We start from the raw sequence: 21,222 nt of genomic DNA on the forward strand, positions 1-21,222 counted from the left end.
ACTAAAACATGTGGACCTCATCGTCCATGGCTCTCCTTTTATTTTACGAAGTCTCCTTTTATTTTACGAAGTACATGTCCAAAGATTGTTATTCCCAGTAGGCCAAAGGGCAGGATTGAGAATGATTCCAGACGTTGGTGTAAAGCAGCAGGATTGAAGATTCCAGATGTTGACGTAAAGCACTTTCCAGTGTGAACAGGCAAGTTATTTCTTTGCACATGGCGCCACCTGGTGGCATGCCGGCGAATAGCATTATCATCACTTGTTGAATGAAGACAAACGGTAGAGTTTCTTTGTAAAATACATTTAATCCCTTTATATTTCGGGCAAACAATGGTGTGGGGTCAGAACAGGCAGCATTGGACGGTGGCAGCCAATGAGAGCACAGCAAAGATGACGACTCCTTGGCGTGCGCGCTGGCCGCCCCTGCCGCCCGGCCCCCGCCCTCGGGGGACGTACCAGACAAAGAGGATGCAAGGCAACGAGGTCCTCTATGGAACTTGAGTGGAAATGCAACAAGACACTTTCTGATTGGTGGTTAAGGCTGCTCCTTTTGATTGACAGCTGGATGGTTAGCGTACAAGAGGTGGTTGTCAAATATGCACGAGAGGCTTTTCTACAATATAGAATGCAAACATGTAGAAAAAGAAGTTCTATGTAACTGAAAGACATGAAGCACGTCCAGCTGGGTTAGCGCCATCAGCTGGCGGAGGGAAGGATGAACTAATATCCATGCTCATTCTGTTAATATTTCTATTTACATACACTTTATACAGCAAACTAAACAACATCCATCGATAGCGGGGGAGGGGCTACTTAACCACGTGGACGCGTGAGCTGGGATCTACATGGCCGCTTTGCTTCAGCATCACCAAAATACCACGAAGGACGGCCCGCGCCGTACGGAATCCAGCAAGCTAAATACGTTTCCCGTCGTTGACAGACGACGGGGGGGGAAAGATAGGGGTGGGGGTGGAGGGCAGGAAGTGCGAGCTCGTCCTTCCTGGTTGTTTCTAGTAGACGGGACTGTTGCGGATGCCACAGCACAGGACCATGCTGAAGATCATTTCAAATATCTGCAAGGAGGAAGGTAGCATCAGCACCGCAAACATGTGCCTGGCATTTGTCGCCATGACGACCACACTCACCATGATGATGGCGACCACCAGGGCGGCGATACCAATCAGGTAGATTTTATCCGAGAACAGATCACGGATGCGACTGTGGCAGTTCTACAAAAGAAACAGCTCATCGTGTACAAAGCAGAGTGGGGGTGGCAATAGACATCAAAGTAGAAGGGGGGTACAAAGCAGAGTGGAGGTACCAATAGACAGGGTATAAGGATGGTACAAAGCAGAGTGGAGGGGGAAAAGATATCAGGGTAGAAGAATGGTACAAAGCAGAGTGGGGGTACAAAGCAGAGTGGAGGTACCAATGGGCAGGGTAGAAGGGTGGTACAAAGCAGAGTGGGGGTACAAAGCAGAGTGGAGTGGTCAATCGACATCAGGGTAAAAGGATTGTACAAAGCAGAGTGGATGTACCAATAGACAGGGTAGAAGGACGGTACAAAGCAGAGTGGGGGTACAAAGAGTGGAGGTACCAATACACAGGGTAGAACGGCGGTACAAAGCAGAGTGGGGGTACAAAGCAGAGTGGATGTACCAATAGACAGGGTAGAAAGGTGGTACAAAGCTGAGTGGAGGTACAAAGCAGAGTGGAGTTGCCAATATACAAAGCAGAATGAAATAAAAATGGCGGTGTGAGACGTGGGCACTTACAACTGATGTTCCACTGCTGGGACACAGGTCGGTGACTCCCAGGGCATCGGTGATGTGGGTGAAAATGGAGGTGCCCGTACCTTTACCGCAGCAGCTCAGCTACAACACAAAGACTCATGATACACACAACGACTTCACTTCTTATTCCACTTGGATGCCAATTCATACTTCAAAGACTTCATAAAGCCTTTATGACGGCCACAGTTTCACCCTGGAACAGATCATTTCCTATGATGCAAATTGCCAAGTCCCCCTTGGCTGCAATTTGGACACCCATGGTGTAGAAGGGAGGTTTGTAGCGGACGCTGTGGGCGTGTCCTACCGTCTCATGGAAGACCTTCAGCACTGTAGCGGCGGCCTTCTTCCTCTCCGTCTCGCCAATACTCTGTTCCATGGCTCTGTCGTAGATGGAGTCGTAGTAGTTGATCATCTCCTTGGACACCTGGGACACCAGAGACAGTCAAGATGGATTACTAATTTGTATTTATGTAGAACACCAGCGACAGTCAAGATGGAGTACTACTTTGTATTTATGTAGAACACCAGCGACAGTCAGGATGGAGTACTACTACTTTGTATTTATGTAGAACACCAGCGACAGTCAGGATGGAGTACTACTACTTTGTATTTATGTAGAACACCAGCGACAGTCAGGATGGAGTACTACTACTTTGTATTTATGTAGAACACCAGCGACAGTCAGGATGGAGTACTACTACTTTGTATTTATGTAGAACACCAGGGACAGTCAGGATGGAGTACTGCTACTTTGTATTTATGTAGAACACCAGGGACAGTCAGGATGGAGTACTACTTTGTATGTGTGTGTGTGTGTGTCTCACAGTGTCTTTGTGCATGAAGCCCCAGATGCCGGCAGCCACTTCGCATGCAAACAGGATGACGAGGCAGGCAAAGAACTGCAGAGAGAAAAAGAAGAATGTTGAAGAACGTTCTGTGTTCCATTCAACGAGATGTTAACCATCCACACGGTGACCTACGGTTCCCAGCAGGCACTGAGACTCCTGGATGGCCCCGTAGCAGCCCAGGAAGCCCACCACCATCATCACGGCGCCCACGGCTATCAGGATGTGGACGCCTGCGGAGACACAACAACAAAAAGGTAGGATGCTGATTCTAAATAATGTTAGGATGTCCATTGAAAAGAGAAATTGGGATGTGTAGTAACAGCCAGTGGGCAGCAGAGGGCGCAGTGTTGCTTTGTTTACAGTAGTGAGTCATGTTGGAGTTATGTACACAGGAAGTGGCTTCATTTCTCCACACAATTCACACTTTTATTATGGGGGAAATGGAAAAAAGCCTACTGGGTGTGACAGTGGGTTCATGTGGTCGTCGTGTTTATGGAAACGCTCACTGGGTGAAGAAGGCAGGACGGTCAGTGGATGGAGAAGATCTCCAGTACACATCTTACACGCTAAATAAAAGTGGTGATGTCATGGTACGGGCTGGCTGCCATTGTGGAGGCGGCCGACATTTAGTCCTGCCTGTCAGACGTAATTCAATTGTGGCCCCCGGCATCTCGTAAGCCCCGCCCCCGCTCTCCGTCCACCACTCAGACTAATGCTCATTTCAAAATCCATATCTTGGAGATTGTCCAGGCAACGCTGTCATCTTTCACTTGCACCTCTCACAGTCCCCCCCTCCTTTCCTTCATCCCTCCTTCCCTTTATCCTTCCATCCCTCCTTCTGTCTGCCGCAGACAGCAGCACCCGAGTGAAATGATGCTCTGAATAATTGCATTTACTTTAATGTCCTTTCCTCCATTTCATCTCCTGCAAGATGCTCTTCTCTTCTGTGCTGCAAGCCATCATTCATGAGCTCTTTGTGGATGCTGGCAACATCTAAGCACCCAAGTGGCCTAGTGGAAATCTCCGCGGGTGCTATCGGACATTTCTGATACATGAATCCCTCGTTCATGGCGGGTAATTGGTTCCAGACCCAAACGTGAGGAGTACATTTCCGTCAAATAGGACTCCTTCCTTATAATCACAATCACCCAATCACGATCGCCACCTACACAGAGGTACAAGCGTAACGCCAACCCTATCAATGCAATGCTTACCTAGCGAGAGCAAAGAAAACCTGGCTACCACCTTCTACATACACTCTAACACAGACATAATAAGACATAGAAAGCCTGGTTACCACTGGGGATGCACCTTTTAGCATGATTAAAGACATCTAGACCGGAAATAACACCCCTATAGTCACCTTTAAACTCCTATTACCCAATATAGTAGACATAATACGACAGAAAACCTGGTTATCACTTTGGAAATAGCTTTTAAACGTGAATAGAGACCTCTGGACATGAAATAACACCCCTATAGTCACCTTTGCACTCCCATTACCCAATATAGTAGACATACAGTAATATTGAGTTGTGCAGACAGGAAGTGAGGATGGGGGTTGAGAGTTGAGATTTTGGGTTAGAGTAACCCATGTCAGGGATTATTGTGCCATAATCCAAAACTGCAATGAAAGCCTGTTGATCAAGTCTGGTGCTTGTGTGTCTCAGCCAATGGTACTGCCACCAAGTGACCAGTGTACGGTACTACAGAGCATCCTGTGCATGTTCATCTCATAGGACTCAGCCTATTCCATAATATGACTTTGTGGAACCACAAAAATGGGGGGGGGGTGAGGTAACGAGCCATTGTGGCGCACATCCTGTTCCAGCGAGCATCAAGACGGAGCACAGGTGGAATAGCGCTTAGCTGATATGTTTAGGTAGCAGTAATTAGCGAGCTATTGTTGAAGACACAATGGAAGACCGCCGAGCTGCTGCTTCCTGCTCGATCTTTCTTAAAGCATTCAGAAATACTTCAAATTTCTTCACTGACTACTGGAACATTCCAGCCGCGGAGCATAAACTATCCTGATGGCGGTTTAGCTAATTAGCGCTGTGAGAGTGGCGGATGCTAACCGCTGCCCTACCGCTCGGTGGCCATCTTGGAAGTTGAGCCAGTGGTTTTGGGGGACTTGGTAGACGGCCATCCATGTCATGACTCTTCATCATCATCATCATCTGTCCTGCATTTCAGTGATCACATGACTCTCGGGATCGGACGCTGGTCCGCCAGGGAACTCCTGTCAGCAGCTCGGGTTTCAGGTTTCCTTGGTGGAGTCCATTCCAAAGCCAGCATAGCTTTCTGGTACATGCTCTGTGGTTTGGTTGCAAGCGTGCACAAGAGACTCGCTGTCCCAGTGTAATTTGCCCTGCCTGTATTAGAACTACTCTAATAATTTTACAGTGAATACTTTTGTCAATCATTAAACAGTAGTCAATTCCTACTGTGTTTAAGCACCAGTAAGACCGTGGCTGCCTTCACGGGCCTAGAGCAGAATTGGAGGAAATACATTCAGGTATTTCCCAAAGCTCGTACAGACTCACAACATGAAGTCGCTCAACCTTCTCTCCCTTCTCCGTCACTGTCGCCCACTGCAGCCGGACCGCTGTGTAATGTCATTTGAAGAAGAGTCTGTCGTCACCATGGTTACCGCCCCAACCGCAGCAGAAACTGGGCTGGATTTAAAACTAGCAATGTGCATTTGGTCCTACACAGTACATCCCTGACACCCTCTGGCTTCACCTCAATCCAACAACTAGCCAACTAGTTTTTGCGAGGATCATGAGCCTCACCCCCCTCCGAAGGTCCTGTGCAAATTACGCGCTTGGCTGGCGGGATCCAGACGATGCTGGAATCACATGACCTAACTCTGCCAAGTGGTTACGGCCTTCAAGGACACACAAGAAGTGGTCTAAAGAAATGTTACAGCGGCAGCAGACGGGATCTGTCTATCGCCTGGAAGGCTTCGCCAGCCAGACGATGGCGACTTGGGTGGGGAGCAGATGTGGGTCTCTGCGCTGAACATTTCCTGGCAGTGCAGAGACAGGAGGGGAGGGGCCAAGAAAAAGGAGGAGGATGGAAGGTGGGAGTGTGAAGAGTTGGGGGAGGGAAGGAAGTAAAAAAAAAAAAAAGAAAGAAGGGAGCCAGCGTGACTCGAATGCTAACCACCACCAGATGGGGGGAGAGAGAGGGGCCTCAGTGGCCAGGAGGAGGAGGAGGAGGAGGGGTGGGGCCAGTGAGGAATTTTTTCCGATAGCAACAAGACGTTTTCTCCTCTGCTTGGGAATGAGAGGGAGGCTTTTTCAAACGGGGGGGGGGGGGGGGGGGGGGGGGGAATCACACAGACGTTTCCTCCATCACAAGACGCCAAAAAACAAAACATTCTTTCCACTTTCTCTCGCTCACATTTGTCATCCTCTCACCTTCTTTCCGCGGGCGTATAGCGTCCCGTTGGATGACGATGGATGTCACATGACGTGGTCGTGGTCAGGAGGCCATGACGAGGGTGAGGCATCAAAACATTTGACACCGTGTCACTGAAAGTACATGTGACTTCAACTAAACGGCAAATGCGGCGAGTGTTGGCGTTCGTTCGTGCTTGCGGTGCAACCAACCATGTTTAAAAAGATACTTGGTGGCCGCCTCGGTGCCCAGCTAGGGGTGCTATTTCATGTCTAAAGGGCTCTAATAATAGTAATAATAGTATGCTCTCAGTACCAAAGTATTCAATTTATAAAGAAGGAATGGTACTTGCGGAAAGTATTTTAAGCAGAGCAAAAGTACGAAGGGAAGAAGTAGACAAAATGGGGAAGACGTAGACGACCACATGCCAACAATAAATAGAAAGTAGGAAGCAGCTGTGAAGGAGTATTTTAAAATGTCAAACCGCAAAACTAGTCCTGTTTTCTCAGCTGCACTTCTGGTGCGAACTCAGCTGGTCAGAAGGGTGACCTCTGACCTCATGACTGCACAAGGTCCCACTGTGTCTGAAGGTGTCACCGTGAGATACGCGCTGGCATCAGACGTGTGATGCGTGTTCCGTTCATCCATCTGATCAATAATGTAGAGCACCTTTGTCTTCATCAATCAGACCACAGCAGATCCACTTATCGCCGCCATGAATAGTTAATGTCAGCTCATCATGGCACCCTTCAACTACAGCACAGGGTGCTGCATGTGTTCCACAGTCAGGACGCTTCCGCTAAGTTACTTTTTCCACCAGCAAAGCAGACGGAGTGTGAGGAATATTGCACACGCGTGTGTAACGTGCAGGAAGTACGTACTGATGTAGAAGGTGCTGGGCGCCGGGGCTCCATCAAAGTTGGTATTCAGCAGGCTGCTGGTCTGGGGGTCGTGTCTCAGCCACAAGGCCACTCCCAGGATCACACACCCTGCCAGCTGCAACACAACATTCACACGGCTTACCTTGAGGCAACATGCATCATAAACTGTCAAACTACTCTAACATATCATATACAGTATTATTATTATTATTATACATCTTACCTTTACACTGTCACTCACTGTCACACAGTACACACACAGAGTCAGGGTGAGGTCAGTACAAGTACAGGAACCTCCTCTGCATGTTTCTGCGCACCGTCACCCTCACCAGGACGCCACATCTTGACCGACATGTTTGTGTGCGTACCGGCGACTCCCTCGCTCCGAGAGCGGAGGACATCCACTGTCTAGCAATCATGCCAACACGACGGCAGACAAGAAATTCAACACGCGCGTGCATTCATGCACGGGTAACCAACATGCCCCCCCACCCCCTGTCCCCCAACCTCACATGGCACTGAGCAGTGACAGACGTCAGGCTTAAACATAAATACTAGACATCATAAACCTTCCACTGCATACTACTATGCACCGCTACCTCAACGTGGGACCTGAGATGTGGTGAGGATCTGGATAAAGGTGCATGTAGAGGACGGCTGCGCTGTATGATAGCATCCTAAGAATATGAAATCATGGACGTGGGCAATATGCTGCATTATGAAAGTCTCATTCACGCTGTGTAAGTACTTCCAGACAAAGACAAGCAGAAGGCGGAGTTTCATGGCGAGCACATGCTGATTGGTTGACCATCTGTTGCTCATGTAGCCACACATTCCAATGTAGAATTGGGGGGGGGGCTAAATGCTTAGCTAAGGCTTGTAACAAGTGTCTCATAGGACGGGAAACCTCACTGAATGACGCTCCCAATTGACCAATCAACATCAATCACACCGTCCAATCAGAGCGAGGCTGTGTCCAACACCACTATTTTGGTCTAGTGGGGGATGGGGTGCGGTCTTCATTTTCCCCACAAGACACCCCCCCCCCAGCTACCACCACTTGCAACCTCTTAACCCCCTCAGAGTCCAGCAGTGATTTATGGAAACAGGAGGTCTGCTGATGGAGCGCACGCATTACTGCCCCCCCGCCGCCGTTGGCCATCATACATTCACATCCCTTCCCCAACACGCCTTTGCGCCGCTAATCACGCTAAAAGCTCTAAAGTGGCCTAACGTGTAAAAAAGCCAGGATATGGGGAGAGGGCGGGGTGGGGGCGGTGATGCAGCAAAACACTATCTAACCTACGGACGCCATTGATACGCCTTATTCAATTAGAAAATAATACTATCTAACCTATGGACACCATCGATACGCCTTATTCAACTAGAAAATAATACTAACCAAGGACGCCATTTGATATGCCTTATGCAACTAGAAAATAATACTATCTAACCTATGGACACCATCGATACGCCTTTAAGATGGATTATGGCTGTTTTTCTTTGGTTATGGTGCCACTATAAAGCCGTATTAAAGCATTCCATGTTATTTAACAAACTGCTCCGTGTCTGCCCACAGTTGAACGGTATTTATTGACGTCTGTCGGTTACTTCTCTGGCACCAATGCTTCCTATCACTCTAGATAACACTATGATGAGTGAATCACGTGGAGACACGAAGCAGATATTGAAACACTGATAAAGCCAATCTTCCAAGGCATCCTCAAAGCTACATTTCTTCACTAAACTACAAAGTTTGTGTGCAATAAAGCTGATGCGTGCATTTCGACATCATTGCCACCTTCAGCTGTTTCCAAAAGTACACAAAGTACTTTCATCAGACACGGAAGTCATCTTGTATTAGATAAAAAAACAACCTTGTCTTCTATTATTCCTAATGAAAGCATGTGGAATGATAGAGCAAAGACTTGTTACATACTGACCACTCCTTTGGAAGCACTTTGTTTGGTGGCTACATAGGAAACACTCAAGGGTGCCCAGTGGGAAACATTGTGGCCGTCTACTGAGGTTGCACTCAAAGAACCCTTTAAAGAAACACACATGCTGTTCTGGGTCATGTATTAGAAAACAGGCAGTAAAGACGAGGCAGAAGGAAAAATACCTCAGTTGGTGAATGTGATCAACGCTAGCTAGTAGCAGTCGATGAATGACAGCTAGTGTATGTCGCGGGTTTGCATGCGTCCATCATAGACTTTTTCCATGCCCATTATCGTCTCCTGCAGCATTTTATTTTTATTTCTGCCAAAACCAAGCATCAAGTGTGCCAATGCATCCCATTCCTGGTTCCACGAAAACGCCCGCACAAAGTCGCTAATCACGCAGGAACCTTTGATGCTGATTGCAGGCCCTTCGTGTTGACTTGTGGGCTCCTGTAGAGCAGCTACACACAATAACCGGCACAGAAAGCTTCTGGATTCTTGCAGGTCTTTCTGGAGCCTGTCTGTGGATTTCCTGCTTCCAGCTCAATGGCATGTTTCGTTTATTTATGGCACGCCCACTCCGTGCTCTGGATCGTATTGACGTTACACAACCCTCTGAATGGGAGCGTTAAGAAACATCCCAAAGTTCATTCCGGGCTCACTTCCAAATGCACAAACTTAACAATACAACATTTATGGGTCAGAAAAGTGGGAGAATCATCACAGCTCCACTGTAATTATTTCATTATTCAGCTCTTGCAGCAGCCAAGGGATGGCTGATGACGTCACGGAGCGACCACACCCCTGCAAGATGACAGTGGAAACCGCGAATCACAGGCGTGACTCACTGGACGCTAAAAGTTGGGAAGATCCCTCCAGGGTCCAACCATCACCCAACCGTGACGACTACTCCACGCAGCACACAAACACGACACAGCAACAACAACGTCAATGCCCACTGGAGGAGACCACGAGATGACTCCACGGCTTTCACATCCTCAAATCTTTCCATGAGACCTCAACCTACACACACACACACACACACACACACACACACACACACACACACACACACACACACACACACACACACACACACCAGATGGAAACCACCAAAAGCTGCCCCTTCACTCTCATACACGCGCGTGCACGTCAGACTTGTGGACGAGCCCAAATGAATCAAAGACGTGAATCAAAGTGCACCCCCCGCCCCCACACAAAACGTTTATCGAATTAGCCTCGCTTTCATTTATCGCTAGCTAGCTAGCTAAATCGGGCTTTGTTGTTTTTCTTTGCCGTTGTCTGCCTGAAAAAAAAGCCCCAGCATCGGACTTGGTCTTGGACTCTGGTCTGCCGCATCCAGCGCCGAGCCTTCGGTCAAACAAATAAAAAGCGAACACCAGCGACGTCCACACGCCAACAAACAAACAAGGCCATTCCAATTCTCTCCATACTCACCCAGAAGATAAAGTTGAAGAAGAAGAGCAGGTATTTGATACATTTGGTGCAACCTTCGACTCCCATGGCGGCTTCTTTAGCTTCAGACGAGACGAGACGAGAATCGGCGAGCGGACGGCGGCGAGTAACGGCGAGATCAATCTCAACACTCCAGTCTGAGATGGAGGCAACACCCAAGTCAACACCAAACACCTCCTTCTTCTCCCGGGGAGGCGGGGCCGCCACTCCCGCCAATCCTGGCCTTTTCCGGCCAACCCTTTCACAGTAAACTCGTCGTCATTAATGACACTTCCGGTGTTTCACCCTGCTACCGAACAAATGGAAGGATCCAACCGCAAATTTTATGTTTTACAAAATCAATGTCTATTATTGTACCCCCTTTTCGTCCGCTAACTACTACAACAGTTTTCAACCGATTTTGTACACAAATGTACGATTGTAAATAGTTAAGGTATTTTGATGTGGTGATTTATGGATTCATATTTTACTTTGATCATTTGAGCAGCTACACAAAACGGTGTTATTGCTTTGGCTGCATGCTTGAATGATACACTGCTCAAAAAAATAAAATAAAGGGAACACTAAAGTAACACGCTGTAGATTTGAATGAATGACATATTTGTATTAAATACTTTGTTCTTTCCATAGTTGAATGTCCACCTTCATGTTGAGTAGAGCTCCTGATCCAGAATAAATAAAATAAAGGAATATATATAAAGAATAAATAAAATATTTTATTCATTTAGATCTACAACGTGTTACTTTAGTTAGGGCTCGAGCACTGACCAGTGCGAAAGCCCTATTGTAATCGTTCCGTTTTTTATTCTGCCGAAAGGACGGCCATTTTGAGGGCCTTAACATGCCCGAAAACTCACCAAATTTTGCAAGCGCGTCAGGTCTGGCGAAAATTTCGATCTGGTGGGGGTCCCGAAAACAATGTTCCAAAATTGACTCTCTAGCGCCACCTTTAATTTTTGAAAAAATTGGCCCCCGCCACCAGTTTCACCTATCGTCACGAAACTTGGTGGAGACGTCTATCGTGACAGGACGGACCAAAAAGTCTCAAGAACCCATATTGGAAAACGAACAGGAAGTCGGCCATTTTGGATGGCGGCGGCCTTTTTCGTGCCAGAAGTTGGGGTTGTATCTCGACGAACTCCTCCTAGGGGGTTTGACCAAATGAGTCCGTTGTTGCATCAACGGACACTAGACGGATGGCCGACGTTAAATTGCGAAGGATTTTGGGATATTCCATACGATGTGGGCGTGGCACGCCCCCAAATTTTGCCCATTTTCATATGTCCGGGCCTTGCACGCTGAGCGTAACTGTAGACGTGAATAACTTGGCTCCACGTGGTCAGATCTTCATCATACTTGGTACATGTGATCATGGCCCCGCCCCGAAGGTCCCCGTAGGTCACTTCCTGATTTCGTCGCAGCGCCACCTATTGGCGACAGGCTAAAGGCGTGTCATCTACATGAGGCCTTTTCTGCCAGGAGATTCATCAGATGAACATCGGGGTCACAAGGTCACTGCCTGACAGCCTGGTGAAGCCTGTTGATGGACCATGATGCAGGAAAAGCGCACGTGGTGGGCGTGGCCTGGCGGCGAATGCTCAGGCCTCGCCATTTACATAGAAAAGGTCATCATTCGCCCGCAAAAGGTCGCATGGGCTTGAAAACTCATAGGGGGGGTCAGAATCCAGGCCTGAGCGGCCTGGTGTGGCCCCAATATGAAACCAAGCCAAATTGACTCACTAGCGCCACCTAGAAGTTTTAAAATAATTATCCCTCGCCTCCCGTTGCACGTATCGGCATGATTTTCGGAGGAGACATCACTCGTGACAGGACGCACAAAAAAGTCTCAATAACCCATGTTCTAAAACCAACAGGAAGTCGGCCATTTTAGGTGGCGGCGGCCATTTGGGGGCGGATGTATGGCTCGTATCTCGACGAACTCCTCCTAGGGGGTTTGACCGAATGAGTCCGTTGTTGCATCAACGGACACTAGACGGATGGCCCACGTTAAATTGCGAAGGATTTTGGGCCGCTCCATAGGATGTGGGCGTGGCACGCCACCAAACTTTGACCATTTCATATCTGGCCCTGCCTGGTGTCTGGCCTTGCCTTGAAGCAATGTACATCAAAGTCAATACACAGTTTGACTGACAGACTGATGAAGTCAGTTGATGGACTATGATGTGTGTAAAGCACATGTGGGGGGCGTGGCCACGGCGAATGGTCAGCCTTCGCCATTGACCATCAAAAGGTCATCATTTGCCTGCAGAAGGTCACAGGCTGCTGAAATCTTAAACGTGAGGCCTTAATCCAGGCCTGAGCGCCCTGGTGGTGCTCCCATGTGACACCAATCTAAATTGACACACTAGCGCCACCTAGAAGTTTCAATTCATTATCCCTCGCCACCCGTTACACGTATCACTATGATTTTCGGTGGAGACGTCTATCATGACAGGACGCACCTAATGCTCCAGAAGCCATGTTCAAAACACAGCGCCACCAACTGGTGGAAATGTATATCTGCCGTAACTTCCTGATTCATGGTCAGATTGTCTTGAAATTTTTTTTGGTGTGTTGGGTCAATCTCTGGTCTGTTATACTGTGTGTACATAGACTCTATAGCGCCACCAACTGGTGGAAATGTATATAGCCGTAACTTCCTTCCACATGGTCGGATCAAGCCCAAATTTTTTCTGGTGGTTTGGGGTACCCTCTGGTCTATGACTGTGTGTGTACATAGACTGTATAGCGCCACCAACTGGTGGAAATGTATATAGCCGTAACTTCCTTCCACATGGTCGGATCAAGCCCAAATTTTTTCTGGTGGTTTGGGGTACCCTCTGGTCTATGACTGTGTGTGTACATAGACTGTATAGCGCCACCAACTGGTGGAAATGTATATAGCCGTAACTTCCTTCCACATGGTCGGATCAGGCCCAAATTTTTTCTGGTGGTCTGGGGTACCCTCTGGTCTATGACTGTGTGTGTACATCGACTGTATAGCGCCACCAACTGGTGGAAATGTATATAGCCGTAACTTCCTTCCACATGGTCGGATCAGGCCCAAATTTTTTCTGGTGGTCTGGGGTACCCTCTGGTCTATGACTGTGTGTGTACATACGCTATAGCGCCACCAACTGGTGGAAATGTATATCTGCCGTAACTTCCTTACGCACGGTCGGATCGGCCCCTAATTTTTTCTGTTGGTTCGGGGTACCCTCCGGTCCGTTACCGTGTGGGCCAACCACTCTATAGCGCCACCCACAGGCGGAAACGTATATCCGCCGCAAGGACCTACCGCGTGGTCCGATCGTCGTGAATTTTTTTATGGCGGTTCGCGGTGTCGGACGGGACGTGACCGCGCACCCGCCTCGCCGCCGCTGTCGCCCCCTCCTGGCGGAAAATTGCAAGTGCCGTGACTCCCTTACCGCTTATCCGCTCGCCGCGGTTTTCCGTACGGCGCGCGCGACCCCGACCCGCGCGTACCCCCAACCCGCGCGTACCCCCGAGCGCGTCGGGGTGCTCGAGCCCGCTCATCACTGCTTGCAGTTTTAATTTTGTTTGTTTCTTTCGGCTTTTTCCTGTTCTTTTTTTTTTGTGCAGTGTATAATCCTCTCGCTAGGTGGCAGTAGTGTTCAAACTAGGCTAGGCTATAATGATACACAGGCTTCTCGGAAGGTGGCAGCAGTGTTCAACCAGGTTCCATGTAATCAACAGGTTCCCATCAGTGTGAGGTTGAGGTTACAGTTTAGAATGTTTAGTTGATGTCCAGTGCAAATGTTAATACTGTACAGTGAAGATATACAGTAAGCAGGCTTTCCATTGGCCATCACAAAGCTCTTTATCTCCTACACGGAATAGAAAAGTTGATGGACGACTGGACAACATACAGCATATATTATATTTATTTATTCATAGTACAAGCATCGTACAGCCATACTACAACCGTACTACAAGCATAGAAGAAGAGCAGCAGAAGATTTGAAGATGAAATGTGTTGAGTTTGATGTTTGAAAGAGGAAGTAACGTAACGTAATGTAACGTAATGTGACATAACAACTTATATATGCTACACTAAGATATGCTCAGAACTTACTGTACATACAGTATATTGATATATATTTCAAGGATAAAAATTAGGACTGTCAAATGATTCAAATCAGATTAATCACACTTTTCAAATGAATTAATCATGACTGATCACTATGTCGCACTATGTCTGAAATGTGTCAATTTTTACCATATTTTATTGAAAGAAAGGAAAAAGAAAGAAGAAAACATATCGCAGTAGGATGTCCAAAGTGTGGAGTACTTTACACTGAAAGGTAACGATTGGGTGGTCTGTGACCTGTGCAAAATGGAGACGGCGTACAACAAAAGCACGACCGCGATGCAGCAGCACCCGGGAGCTGCTTGTGTGGAGGAGACGACACTGTATGTTTTCAGCTTTTTTCTTTCCTTGTCGGCAATGATTAACCCCAATATCGGTCCAAACCGCAGCATGTGGCCAATATTTGTAATATTTCAACATTATGCTAATTATGCTCCTAAAATTATTGATTTTTCCTTATAATGTTCTGATGTTATGCTTGGGTTTGGAGTCTGCGTCAGGCCGGATGCTAACACCTGAAGAGGTTGTGCTGGACTTTGAAGGGAAGCTTTCTGAGAAGATGGAAGAAGATGGGAGAAGATGAAGTGGATGCTAGTAAAGCGCTGCAGGCTTCCTTTTCGTGTCACGTGACAAAGCAGGACTCGGGGACGTGTTGAGGCGGTGCAGAGCGTCCTCCACGGTGTCCAACTCGTGTCTCACGTCCTTCAGCATGCTGCTGAGGCTCCCCACGTCCCTCAGGACGTCTACGCTCTGCGTGTACGGGTTGTAGCGGATGGCGAAGGGACGAGCGATGGTTTTGGCAAACTCCCTGCGGGACACGCCAGCGTTGATCATGTGGATTTGTCAGGGAGCCAAGATGCTTTCCATCATTAATGCTCACCTCATCTTCTCCTTGGCTTCTTCAAAACTTTCAGAAGAAAAGTAGACGTCCTGGAATGTCGTGATCAGGCACTCCTGGTTGCAGGTCACGGCGGGGTCGAACGGGAGAACGTGAGCCTTGTCCGTCAACGCGTGCTGATGACAAAAATACAAATAGAAAACATCAAATCATCATCATCCATTATCCATCATCCATCCATCCGTCCCTTCCTCCATCCATCAAGGAGACCAGAAGCTCCTGTGGTGGGCATGACGTTACCTTACTTTTCTTCCACACTCATCTGGACCTGCTGGGCTAGGTGTTACCTGTGCAATCTATCACAGCCAATGACAGCAAAGATGTAGGGAACCTCCAGGAACTAGCTGTCACCTGACCTGACCTGACTTCCAAGTCTGAGGACCTTCTTACCCACCTTCAACTCGCTGATGGACGACAGCAGTCCTGCACCGTAGACCCGCTGTCTCCCATCTTGCTTGCAAAGTCCAAACTCCACCGTGAAGAAGTAACACTGAAACGCAACACAAACATCGTCATCATCATCATACAATCTAATGCAGGGGTCTCAAACTCAATTTACTTGGGGGCCACAAACTCTTGTCTGGGTGAGACTGGGCCGCATCAGGTTAAAAAAAAAAAACGCAGTTATTAAAAACAAAAAAATTAAAAAAACTTCGCTTTGATTCCAATTTTCTACAAGAAAAGCTCTGATAAAACATTCCACTGTTCTCAAATATCTTACTTTTTATTTTTCTACACAAAATAAGATGAAAAATAAATACACAAATCAAGAATAAAAAAATCAATCAATCAGTAATAAATAAATAAATATAATAATAATAATAAAACGTCAAATAATAAAAACTTAAGAAACCACATATAGTTGGTGGGTAGACAAATGATTTTTTTCAGATTAAAATGAACAAAGCATTATTAGAGCCCTGTAGACATGACAAAACACGACTATAGTCACATTTATACTTTTTTTATTTACAACATATTGCGCAACTGCAGGGTCTTGAGACACATGCTAACTCGCAAACTAGAGAGCTAGCGACCTAAACGGTAGCCTTCAAACTTTAAACTTAAATGGCCAAAAACTTACCACTTCCACACGGATAGGGAGGATAACTATTAACAGTTATTTAACCTTTAACATGAACATTAATCAAACGTAATAATTTTTTCTGGGTACATGATACCATACAGCATCCATATCAAACTTACGCGGGCCGCACTAACATTAAACTTTCATATCAAGGCGGGGGCCTCAAACTAGTGTCCTGCGGGCCACATTTGGCCCACGGACCGCGTGTTTGAGACCCCTGATCTAATGCTATCATACCTTCTCATGCTATCATAATGAGATTTGAAAGGTCCTGTAATGTGTGTGTGTTTTCTCACAGTGGCTAGTTTCTTCACGGCGTCGTCTGAAGCTCCCAGGGACGCCAGTCCGAGTTCCTGGGAGAACTGGGCGTAGCTGGGCTCGGCCAGCATGGGGACGTGGCCCAGCAGCTCGTGGCACGTGTCACTGCGAGGGGGGGGGGCGCCGACACGTGACGCGGGGAGACGGGACGATGAAGATGATGATGGTGATGTGTGTGGACTCACGGTTCGGGTGTGTAGAAGGGGTCTGAGCTGTGCCGGATGTACTGAGTACAGAAGAAGACTCTGAAGGCCAGACCTGCTAGGAAGTCCCTGGGAGACAGGTACCCTGCGATGGGCCTGATGGTGAAGCCTGTGCGTGCTAGACACACACACACACACACACACACACATATATTGAAAATGCAGCCTAGTCGGGCCTACATGAGGGTCAAAGGTCACCCGGGGGGGGGGATGTAAAAGGATGGAGCACCTTTGAGGAAGCGTGATATGTCCTCCAGCTGGGGGATGTTGTCCTCCCTGTAGTGACACTCTTCAACCAGCAGGGGGATGTTCTTCAGATATTCCTTGCAGGCGTGGGTCGGGTACAGCTTGTTGAGTTCCCGATACACCCGAGTCCACGTCTGCACCTCCTCGGGCGTGAAGTCCACGTGAGGGATGGGATCACCGCTGGCGGACATGAGGTCATGGCTGTCACATGTTTGCAGCTTTCTGTCAATCAACGTTGCGTTTGTCAAAGGAACTTACTGTTTGTAGTTCATGGCCAGATCTGCAAAGTACTTCCTTCTTTGACGGTAAACGTCATCTTTGAATCCCTGCAGGAGCAGCACACGTTTAAACATGTTGAAGAACGTTTGCGAGTTCCTTCAAAGAGCAACAAACCGGATGGTCGGCGTCCAGCTCCGATCCGTACATCAGAACCTGTTTGCAAAGATCCAAGTCTGAGATCTTCTTGGGGAACCATGGAACGTCTGGCATATCTGAAAGAACAAAAGTGCCATGACACCTGCCCCAAACCTTGTCCTTGGTGGACACGTGCAGCCTACCATCGTCAGGGTGGGTGGAGTCAACAAACGGCGTCACTTCAGTGATGTCCGGGTGCTTGCGGAGCAGCTGAGTCAGCTCTATGAGCTGCAGGTGGTCGCCCTCGCACTCCACAAAGATCTCAACGTCACAACCCTTTTCTTTGGACTTGCGAGACTCGATATGAAGCAGGTTGATGTGTTTGTCCTGCAGACGTACCAACGCAATCACAATAAAACACCACACTGCACTTCACTGTGTTGGGGGTCTTCCAATGTTTATATGTCAGTCTCTAATGTCATCATCATCACCCATCCATCCATCCATCCATCTGTCCACCATCATCCATACATCCATCATCCATCCATCCATCCATCCATCTGTCCACCATCATCCATCCATCCATCCACCATCATCCATCCATCATCCATCCACCCATACATCCATCCATCTATGCATCCATCCATATGTCCATCCATCCATCCATCCATCCAATCATCCATCCATCTGTCCACCATCATCCATCCATCCATCCATCCATATGTCAACCATCATCCATCCATCATCATCCATCCATCCGTCCACCATCATCCATCCATCATTATCCATCCACATCATCCATCCACCATGCATCCATACGTCCATCCATCCATTCATCCACATCATCCATCCATCCACATGTCATCTGTCCACCATCATCCATCCATCATCATCCATCCACCATCAACCATCCATCCATATGTCCATCATCTATCCACCATCCATTCATCCACATCATCCATCCATCCACCTGTCCACCATCATTCATCCATCATCATCCATCCACCTGTCCACCATCATCCATCCATCCATCCATCCATATGTCCACCATCATCTATCCATCATCATCCATCCATCCATCCATCCATCCATCCACCACCATCCATCCATCATCATCCATCCATATGTCCACCATCATCCCTCCATCATCATCCATCCGTCTACCATCATCCATCCATCATCATCCATCCATCTGTCCACCATCATCCATCCATCATCATCCATCCACCATCATCCATTTATCCATATGTCCATCATCTATCCACCATCCATTCATCCACATCATCCATCCATCCACCTGTCCACCATCATCCATCCATCATCATCCATACATCTGTCCACCATTATCCATTCCTCCATCCATCCATCCATTCCTCCATCCATCCATCCATCCAACCATTCATCCATCCATCCATCATCCATCTATCTGTCCACCATCCATCCATCATCCATCCATCTACCCATCTATCCTTCTGCCACTTGTCCAAGGTGGGGTCATGTGGGCAGTAGTGAATCCCAGCTTAGGCTACTTCAGCCAGCTCCTCTGATTTTGTTGATGTTGTTATGTTTAGAGTAAAGCATGCCCACCTGGAATATCTTGAGCACGTCGGCCAGACCGCCTATTTGTTTTTTTAGAGAAAAGACGATGGTGGCTCCGCCTCCCTCAGAGCACATGACGCTTCCATTGGACACGGCCTTTCCGTCTTGCTGGCTGTGGCTTGGGTTGCTTTCTTTGTCCATCTGTGGTGTGATGATGTGAAAGATACAAGTGAAGATGTAAGCATCCACATGCATGTCCTCACTTGGCTCGCTTGGTAATACAACCTGATTCTTAATGAGAATGAATACTACTAATAATAATAATCATGATGAAGGCGTGGTAGGGTGGTTGCTAGGAAGATTTGTCTGCTTTTATCAACAGTCGTCGTTTTTGTGGTTTTGTTAAGGTTGGCGTAAACCACTAAGCTGCTTTTTAAAGAGCAAACAAATAGACGATTTACATCAGCTTGGCCTCATAGGATGGGTGGAGTCAACTCCTAACGTCAGCTTCCCCTTCTCAGCTGACGAATTTATCAATTGTTCTACAAATAAAACATCATGAGTGATGGAATTAAAGACAACCTGCCTCCAGGTGGGATCAACCAAGACGACTGTTGGCATGACTTCTCTTCTCCAAAACCTGTTTGACCCACCTCCTTGGAAACTCGTTACAGAGCTGGTCCCAGTTTTAGCTCCTTCAGTCTTCCATCCATCCATTTGCACTCGCTCCCAGTTCATTTCAGATGACAATCCCGAGAGCCAGGAAGAAGTATGGCGGCCCTGGAGCCTTTTCTATTGGGGCTCCAACGCCGCCGGCATGCCACCTACCTACCTGCTGATACCTCAGCTGCTACCTCAGTAGAAATGTTCAAGTCCAGACTTATTTTTACACTTGAGCATTTAGTTCAAGTGGTCCTTCTCATGGACCTTCATCACATGCTACCAGATTTCACTCTAAAAAGTATTTTTTATCTTCACTCACTGCCCCAACAAAGCCACTGTTGATGTTACCTTGATTTGATGAATCAAAAGAAAGACATCACTTCACTTGCAAGCAGCAGACCAAATTACTTTTTTTTTTCTGGTCACTGAACGCATCTTCAGCCAAGAACATCTCTGCTACTTACAGCCTGCTTGATCTTCTTCTTCACCAAAGATCTTCACCCGCTGCACCTCCTTCACGTTCCTCAGGGGAATGAAAGCAAGCCACCTCCGTCTGCCTTATATACAAAGGCAGTGTGTGTGTGAGTGTGTGTGTGTGTACATGGGTGTGTGTGTGTGTGTGTGTGCGTGTGTGTACATGGGTGTGTGCACAGCACTCTGACTCAAACGAGTGAGGCACGGTCATAAGAGCAAAATCACATTTTGGAGGCCATTGGTGATAAGATCATCAGGACACTAATCAGTGGGAGCTGTGGATGATTTGGGTGGTGCACCTCCATGATGAAACCTTCATCAAAAAAGAACGTTTCCATGAGCGTCACGGGTAGATGCATGCTTGATGCCGGTGTTTCCAGGAGGCCAATGGGAATACTGAAGATAGCTTCACTGTCTGATACTCATGTCCATTTTTCCAAATCTATCGCCAAATGTTCTCCATTGGATTTTGATGAGGAAGATGAGGAAGATGCGGGATGGTCAGCTTGTTCCTCTGGAAGAAGTCCTTTGTCGTGTGTGGAGAAAGCCACTCATTACCACACAGACCAGGACCTTCAGCCATGAGCGACATCTCCACATAGCCGGCTGTCTTTGGATGCCCCTGTGCGACCTGAAGGTGAGATCTCCTGTCATGCCAGTAACGTTGGAAACCATCAGAACCGTCAGCTTCCTTCCACCTTCCAATGTCCCGTGTTTGGTGCTCTCCTGCTAATTCCAAAGCGTGAAGGAGACCAGGTCTTTGAAGATGTTTCTTCTCTGGCAAATGGCGTCTGATGGTTATCAGACCGCACTGGGCACTTGAAATGTACACATGTCCAGTATAAAGTACACGTACACACATCCAGTATAAAGTACACGTACACACATCCATATATATAAAGTACACGTGATATAGTTTCAGCAGACTAAAAAAATGATATATGCAATACGAGCCATCATCCCTCACATCACATTCCATGAAT

At 47.6% G+C, this 21,222-nt stretch overlaps 2 protein-coding genes across 2 annotated transcripts; both read right to left on the bottom strand.

Moving 5' to 3' along the window:
* Positions 1–288: 288 nt before the first annotated feature.
* LOC131132854 (CD81 antigen) lies at positions 289–10,531 on the bottom strand. Its single transcript, XM_058078876.2, has 8 exons — positions 10,329–10,531; positions 6,931–7,045; positions 2,777–2,874; positions 2,621–2,695; positions 2,101–2,220; positions 1,779–1,877; positions 1,149–1,232; positions 289–1,076 (listed from the first exon to the last, which is right to left on the bottom strand). The coding sequence occupies exons 1-8, from the start codon at positions 10,392–10,394 to the stop codon at positions 1,014–1,016; spliced, it is 720 nt and encodes a 239-aa protein (XP_057934859.1). The 5' UTR covers positions 10,395–10,531; the 3' UTR covers positions 289–1,013.
* Positions 10,532–14,509: 3,978 nt separating this feature from the next.
* LOC131132832 (tryptophan 5-hydroxylase 1-like) lies at positions 14,510–20,291 on the bottom strand. The gene is made up of 10 exons (XM_058078842.2): positions 20,230–20,291; positions 19,151–19,303; positions 17,603–17,950; positions 17,468–17,535; positions 17,193–17,389; positions 16,946–17,081; positions 16,739–16,865; positions 15,750–15,845; positions 15,338–15,471; positions 14,510–15,265 (listed from the first exon to the last, which is right to left on the bottom strand). The coding sequence occupies exons 2-10, from the start codon at positions 19,301–19,303 to the stop codon at positions 15,049–15,051; spliced, it is 1,476 nt and encodes a 491-aa protein (XP_057934825.2). The 5' UTR covers positions 20,230–20,291; the 3' UTR covers positions 14,510–15,048.
* Between the last annotated feature and the right edge of the window lie 931 nt (positions 20,292–21,222).

Source organism: Doryrhamphus excisus, linkage group LG1 (genome assembly GCF_037039965.1).
Source record: "Doryrhamphus excisus strain RoL-2023G ecotype Guam linkage group LG1, RoL_Dexc_Guam_v1.1, whole genome shotgun sequence".
Taxonomy (NCBI): domain Eukaryota; kingdom Metazoa; phylum Chordata; class Actinopteri; order Syngnathiformes; family Syngnathidae; genus Doryrhamphus; species Doryrhamphus excisus.

Bases quoted from the DNA above. Each gene is read 5' to 3' on its own strand.
- LOC131132854 (XM_058078876.2), bottom strand. From the start codon at position 10,394: ATGGGAGTCGAAGGTTGCACCAAATGTATCAAATACCTGCTCTTCTTC. The intron at 2,875-6,930 runs GTACGTACTTCC...GTGTCTCCGCAG, and splicing joins GCCCAGCACCTTCTACATCA to GCGTCCACATCCTGATAGCC. The intron at 1,233-1,778 runs GTAAGTGCCCAC...TTTCTTTTGTAG, and splicing joins CCAGCAGTGGAACATCAGTT to AACTGCCACAGTCGCATCCG.
- LOC131132832 (XM_058078842.2), bottom strand. From the start codon at position 19,303: ATGGACAAAGAAAGCAACCCAAGCCACAGCCAGCAAGACGGAAAGGCC. The intron at 15,472-15,749 runs GTGGGTAAGAAG...TTTTGTCATCAG, and splicing joins CGTCCATCAGCGAGTTGAAG to CACGCGTTGACGGACAAGGC. The intron at 15,266-15,337 runs GTGAGCATTAAT...CGTGTCCCGCAG, and splicing joins GAAGCCAAGGAGAAGATGAG to GGAGTTTGCCAAAACCATCG.